Source organism: Mucor mucedo (genome assembly GCF_025094135.1).
Source record: "Mucor mucedo strain NRRL 3635 chromosome Unknown EV154scaffold_55, whole genome shotgun sequence".
NCBI classification, from domain to species: Eukaryota; Fungi; Mucoromycota; class Mucoromycetes; order Mucorales; family Mucoraceae; genus Mucor; species Mucor mucedo.
Genome location: NW_026252339.1, coordinates 184,999 through 192,499, shown reverse-complemented (window position 1 = coordinate 192,499; position 7,501 = coordinate 184,999). Strand labels below are relative to the sequence as shown.

At 37.7% G+C, this 7,501-nt stretch overlaps 1 protein-coding gene across 1 annotated transcript; it reads right to left on the bottom strand.

Moving 5' to 3' along the window:
- Positions 1-5,239: 5,239 nt before the first annotated feature.
- Positions 5,240-7,081, bottom strand: EV154DRAFT_590279 (uncharacterized protein; the record flags this gene model as incomplete). Its single annotated transcript, XM_051606868.1, has 3 exons — positions 5,240-5,307; positions 5,372-6,990; positions 7,056-7,081. 3 exons carry the CDS (start codon positions 7,079-7,081, stop codon positions 5,240-5,242), a joined length of 1,713 nt encoding a protein of 570 aa, XP_051456883.1.
- Positions 7,082-7,501: the final 420 nt, after the last annotated feature.

Sequence of the window (7,501 nt, the reverse complement as noted above, 5' to 3'; positions counted from 1 at the left end):
AGCATTATCGATATTACGAGGGAAATTTATCTGATCATACCAGCCGGACCACGTGACAACGGATCTTCCTAATAACCTGGATGATGTGCAGCTTTGCGCGTCGCTTGGTGGTAACACCTCTCTGGCTGGTAAGATGATAGAAGATATCAGATGTGGCCGAGTAAAGGATGCCTTATCTAGCTTTTACGGAAGATCTAGTGGTCGTAATGCTGCTACTTCTTTCGGTAATTCTGAAATTGATATTGCTTCTCGTGCTTCGATAAACAACATTGTTTACTCCTCCAGCATGTACCAAATACGACGGAACGAGATAAGTCGGGAAAGCCATGGCGTTATGTTTACCACCAGCTATAAAAAGTAAGTCAATTCCTGTTTTCATTGAGTTAGCTTCTTACTCCTTTTACTTTTTACAGTTTCCATTTTTACCTTAGCCATTTCCACGTTTCCCTTAGCTTTTGGCTTGTAGGTGCTGTTCAGTTCTTTTTTTAAGCATGTTCACTTGAATAATATCCAACAAAATTTTGGGCTAGTCGAAATGATGAGACACCACGACGTGGCCCGACACGCCAAGTCTGTTCGAAATGTGAAGGATCGTTCATGCTAAGCGCAAGCAACATTCGTGGTTATCAATTTGGCAGACATTGAACATCAAGTTGGGTTAATTGAGTTTCTTCCTAATGGAAACTAGTTTTAAGTCAAGGCCCCCGACATTGTATTCAAGGAAAATTTTCAAGCAATTAAAGGAATGCTTTCCATTTTGTAAGTTTTCATAATTGCCATTCGTTTGATTACATTTTTTTTTTCCGATTACATGTCGAATATAATAAGGTCATATTTTCTTGGTGCAAAATGATAATAAAAGAATCACAGAACTGAAAAAAAGAACTTCAGAAAAAATCTGGTTTTTAAAATAAATAAAAAAATGGCAATTCGTTACCATTTGCTGCACAGGCGCAAAAAATTATTTTTTACACGGTAACCCATCAAATTCGGATCAAGATTGCTTCAAATTTTTGGTATATAGCAATCTAATTTAAACTTCGAGATAGTTTTTATAACATCTAAACTCTAAAATGACGGTTCCAGAAATGATTTTGAAGCATTTTTGTTTTTTTATGATATTTTCATCATTTGTAGCAATATTTTACTCAACTCTTATTGGCTGGGAATATCGAGCAAATAAACAAAATGGCAGGTATGTTTTCAATTAATTCACAGCAGCTGTTATATCCGCCATAGTGTTACAAGTTCATAGTTTTGCAGAAAAAAAGATTTTATAACAATAGGATCAATTAGAATTGCTGTCAGATGTATTGATGTTAAAGTTAACTAAAGATTTTAGAAGAGGAAAAATAAAGAGTATTTATAATACATAAAACGGACAACACTGAGGATACAATCATAACTAAATGAGTATGCTATCAATAACGATATCTACATTGGATAATTAGTGCTACTCATAGTCAATACAGAATTAATAACAATAACTTCTCTTAAGTTTGGACATTGATGTTACGATACCATGACACTTTGAAGTAATGACCTTACTTGGCAATTTTCTTTTTTTATGACCGATCATGATTTGGCTATGATTAATCAGTGATGCTAGCATATGCATTTATTATATGTACAATATATATGCGTGATGTATTACACTGTTTTAATTTATTGAAGCCGTTTAATAGTATCGAAGAACGAATGTGTCTCCTTGAAAATGTAAGAGAGAGCCTCCAGTATGATATGCTTTATCTTCAACGACAATTTTAGGGTATTTAAAGAATGGGGGACTATGCCTAAACCAGCGCTTTTTTTAATACAAGCGTATACGCTTCGTTTATGAACTTTATGTTGTATACAATACTCATCTTCCTCGATTCCCGTCCAGATACACCAATAAGTACAACTAAAATGTTCCAATGAATTCCGAATCTTGTAGCCATACAACGAAAAATGACGGGAAGTATAAAGTACGCGCATAAGCATCAGCCTGGATCTCTTTATGCTTAATTTTTAAGTTCGTCAGAAATGTCGAAATGGACCATTTTACGCTTACTTTTTGGACTTATAATTAGTGTTCAGTGATATCATTTCACCCTCATTTTTTAAGCTTGTTATTAGTGTCAGGCAGATCAGTTTTTGTATCCCTTTTGGCGTGAAATGAATGGTTATTTCCATAATTAATATTCTACCCTCGTCGTTCTTAAACAGATATAATTATTGCATTTTGATTTCAAATCTCAAAAGCAAGTGCTATCCAACAAAACGTCTTGAGAAAAGACTATTTACAAAGTTAGATCATACAGTGATCCTGACGCAGACATAATAATATTATTACGTAATGAACTACCAAAGCAAATGACGAATTGAACTAATTGTAAAACTAGCATTGGTAACTGAAATATACTGTCATCATCATTCAGGTACAAGTGCATATATCATGATTCTGTTACATCTTATGACCCAAATATGCTTTACGAGTAACCAGATTTCAGACTCAATCTTTATCATTGATCAGTCAGGTCTTTAAATCTTTTGTCATGATCCACATACGCTATGACAAACTTTTGTCATTGCTTATTCTTTTATTTCATTTCTCGTTTTTTTTCTCTATAAATATCGCTGATAAATTTGACTTCTCCTAGTTTTCTTTATCACATATATTTCATAGACATATTCTCTCTTTTTTTTTTAGCTGTATATTCTTAAATAAATAACTTGTTTACAAGAAGTATTTCATTCTCTTTTCTGTCATGCCTGTCTCGTTCCTCCTCGTTCATCCTCGTTCCTGATAACATATGTGTTTTTGTATGATTAAAAACTTTTATAGCTCAGGCCAAAAAAGCTTTCCTTACATATACGAACGTACCTTGCCAGAAAAAAAAATATCTAACAGGGCGGTAAGAATATAATGTTTTTTGGCACAAAAAAATAAAATTAAAAAATGTGTCTTGTCATCCTGTTATGTAGGTAAGTAACGAATTCAGTTGTAATCGAGTTTCCATACTAAAGAACGAGTGGACTCTCCTTATAAAAGCGAAGGTCGTTAGTGTAGAACTTGGGGCCAGGAATTGAGGCAAGTTATTGTGGCTCTGACATGAGGTGAGTGTGAAGGCCCATTGATATGTTCTAATGATGCCGTCCTAATGGTCTTGAATCCAGGGCAGTCTCACAATGGCGTATGTTGGCTCGGTCACACGAGCTGTGAAAGACTATTTAATTAATCATGCAGATTTGTATATGGTATACCAATGATTTCCAGCCGCTTTTCCATGACTTCGAGGACAAGTTATACATTCTTTCCCAAAAACAGTTTAATTTTATCATAACGTTATTCTTGTGGTGAATAAAATCTATTCCATGATATTGACATAAATAGGTATTATTTACCTTAGGGTCATTAGACAGTAGAGATAGCAAACGTGTGACAGTCGTAGCGCAGCTGAATATTTTTCATCAGCCACTTACTTCTAGTTTTGTGGAGGAAGGTTATTTACTGCCTACTGGACCAAGGAATCATTACTACCAGCACGTTTCTTGAAGAAGTATCATGTATCCAACTGGTAAATGTTATTAACAAACCTGGAATACTAAGGAAAGCATATCAGATACCAAAATCTTTAGAAGCGACATCTTCTGGATGGACCGTGGCTTTAAACTCGTTAAAAACGTATACCTTATGCCAGACAATGAAGATTTTTTTCGACGGTCAGCATATACAATTATTGCGGCCAATCATTTCAGACATTATCTCGCGCTTTTAATCTCGAATATCATGAGGTTTCGCTTATTTTAAACACTCGAAGACAGGTTCAATTAGATCTTAAAGATAGCTTCAGAAAAACATGAGACGTATCCAAACGCCGTCGTTAATGCAATCGTTTTATAGTCGGCCTACTAGAAAACCCTACTTCTATAAATCAAACATTAATATTTTAATACACCAGCTTTGGAGGCTGTAAGAGACGTAGACAATAAGAAAATTTAAACCAATAAAACATTTAAGCATGTTTATTTACTGGTAAATTCAGGCTCGTCAGAATATCACATAATTTAGCGAGTGATCATAAACAATTTTCATGTGATATGCCAGCATCTCGAAAGGAATTAGTATATAGTATACAAGAACCTTAGACCTGTCAGCATTCTGTGAACGATATCAGCAATGTGTCATCCTTTTAAGCACGATTTTGACAAACTTCACCCCCAGTTTCAAAAACACCTTATGTCGACTACGGTATTTTGACGCAATTGAATTCCGTAATAGGACTCAAAGGAGAATGTGAAATGGTTTTCTAAAAGCGTTTATAATAGGTAACCATAACTTTTCCCCTATTTATTTTGAAATATAACACCCATTTTGTATGCGAAATAATCTCAGATGAATTTAAAATAAAACCCTGCATACAGATATGACTGTATGTGAAACTGTTGAACTGTCAAGTAAGATGCCATAGCAACCATGATTGAGTGGTAAGAAGAACATCTTATAGATCTGGTCCAGGACATATGGATTGATCCTCCAAAATAAGACATTCAATCGTAATACCCGAACATTCCAAAAATAACCTTAAAAAGTAGAATTTTTTTCGAATATGGACTATTTATAGAAATCACAGATTTAAAAGACAATGATTAATGCATGAAATAAGGGAGAATTTCGACGCCCAAACGTGGGTTTTTTTGTTTTTCTTCCGACAAGCATTGACTTGAGGTCATGATCTTGACATTGGACATAATAAAGGCTTCTAACTATAAATTTCGAACGGTCATGACAGTCCATGTTAACAACGTTAAAGTCTTGGGAAAACTCAGATTCATTGTGGTGTACAAATTTGAAGGGGTATAGTTCTAAATGAAATAATACAAAGGAATTCAAACTCAACGAAAGCCTTTCCGTCTCTTTCGGGTCGCATGAGTCTTTAAAGGTGCTAATTGTATAAACAAGATTAGATTAAGGTAATTTTGAATTAACCTAACATTATTTGGGTGTGATTAAGTTTTATGAGCAAGACGTTACTTAAATGAGAATATTTACTTTCGCGGAACATCTATTTTTTAAAGTCCCATTCGGTTACAAAGTTCAAAATGACTACATAACTTGAGAGCTTTACAGATTTAATTATCCTACTAAACACCAATATATATTTTCCAGAATAACCCCTTACAAACTCAAAAATATAACCAAAACATTTCTACACACACTTTGGAGTTACTAACATATTTTTTAAAAAAAAAGATTTTATTTTCTTCTCCACGAAGAAGATCGTCCGTCTGCCTTTTCTTTTTCTTTTTTGTCTTCTTCTTCTTCTACAGAATATAAATAATGAATAAGTAAAACTTTATCAAAGGACATCTACAATTAAAAACATACCTTCTTTTTCGGCCCTATCGAAGAGAGCCTTCAATGCTAGTCTCTCCCGAGCCTTTTCGTAATGCGCTACCCGTGGTTTAGCGATTGGGCGTACGGGAGAGACAGTAATTGAAGATCCCTCCACGACAGGGACAGAAGAGACAGAAGAGACAGAAGAGAGAGAAGAGACAGAAGAGACAGAAGGGACAGAAGGGACGGCCGAGACAGAAGCAGGACAAGACACAGAAGAGCCCAAGCCAACGGTACACGCCGGAAGGACCGACAAAGGAGTCACAACAGACGGCACAGCAATAGACGAAGAAACGTCACCAGAACGAGGAACGAAACAAGAACGAACGGTTGTGGCAGGAGGAGGAGCGTCATTCTTTCGCTTATCCCCACGCTGTCTTTTCTCGCAAGGAGAAGGCGAAAAAGGAGGAGAAGCAAGGGGGGTAACCACGGCTGTAGCTGCAACAGCATCAGCTAAAACAGCCGACGAAACAGCAACACGACGACCGGACCCAAGACGACGAGGAGTAACCACAGGTCGAGGCAAAGCAACAGCAGGAGCCTCAACCACGTCAGAAGCTACACCAGCAGAGCCAGTTCCAACAACCGAACCAATCTCAGCACCAGCCAAGAACACAGCAGCAGACAGCAACTTATCCCCAGGAGGAGACACAGACACACGGCAAAGTTCTTCAGCGGCTGGAGAAGAAGCAGCAGAAAGTCCAGAGGCAAGAGGAGCAGAAGCCACAGCCACACCCAAGTCACCAGATTCCCCAGAAACAGGGACAGAAACATCATCAACCTCCATTGGTGAAGCAACCGCAGGCAAACTATCACTGAATACCGCAAAGTCACCAGGAGGAAAAGCTTGACCAAAGGCCAAGGACGAGCCGACGGAAGACGAACAGTCTCGACCAAAACCGAGAGAACCAACGTCAGTCTCAAGATAGCCTTGAGTAATGGCTTCGCAGCCAAAACCGAAGGAGACAGACGACGAGTACCTTTGGAGGGGAGGACGGAAGGAAGGCATCCTACCACCAGAAAGACAAGGCAAACCAGCAACACAGGCACAATCCAAGGAGTAGCATGTCATGTTCAATTTTATGGACGTGACAGAGGCAGCAACAGAAGAAGACAGAACAGCAGAAGAAGTCAGACTAGCAGACGAAGAGGGTCCAACAAAAGAAAAGCTAGCCTCAAGCGAAGAGGAGCCCACAGAAGAAGACCGAGCCGCAGAAGAAGATGGAGCCGCAGAAGAAGATGGAGCCGCAGAAGAAGATGGAGCCGCAGAAGAAGAAGGAGCCGCAGAGGAAGAAGGAGCCGCAGAAGAACAACAAGCCAAATAAGACGAGGACGTCAAGGAAGAAGAAGGAGAAGAGGGTAACCCCAAAGGCTCCAGGTGGCTGTTTTGGACGGTGGCCAAGGGTGTTATTCTACCACCACGAAGGACAAAGAGCTCACCAATCACAACCGTTGGTTTTCGACGGCATCGTCGACGAAAACACGAAGACGCAGCAACACAACCAAAGAAAGAGGCTATTTTTCCCCAAAGAAAAAGTAAACCAAAGCTGGCCGTGTACCAGACGAAAGAGAAAAACAAGCGAACGCGGTGTGTAATTTCACACTTTAACCTATACATTAACAACATTAGCGTTGCGAATAACATAAAAATCTTCCTTTTCTGTTAGATACTTACGGGTCGATAAAAGCGTTTTGGAGCATTTTCTTAGACTTGTTTAAAGAAAAAGAAGAAAAAAAACCAAAAAAAAGAGAGGACCGCGTTATAAAAAAAAACGAGATCGCTGCGCAGGGTATATTGATGACGTGATTTTTTTGAACAAAAAAATGTAACTCAGTTCGGAAGATACATACAATTAGTTATCGATTCAAGTAACGTTGCTTTTTTTTTTTTTTTTGGTAGATCTCTATGAATTGAATGGCGTTATCGTCCTTTTTTCAAGTTGACGAATGCCCTAGTAGTAATTGCGTAATGAGCTAGTGAGAAAATATAAATTAAACAAGTTTTGTGGTGATTGCAAACACCTTATAAGGCTTTATATAGTGAGTATATCAAAATAATAAACAAAGCATGCCTCATAGACGAAGACACCTTTTAACTTAGAATTACATGACATTACGAAT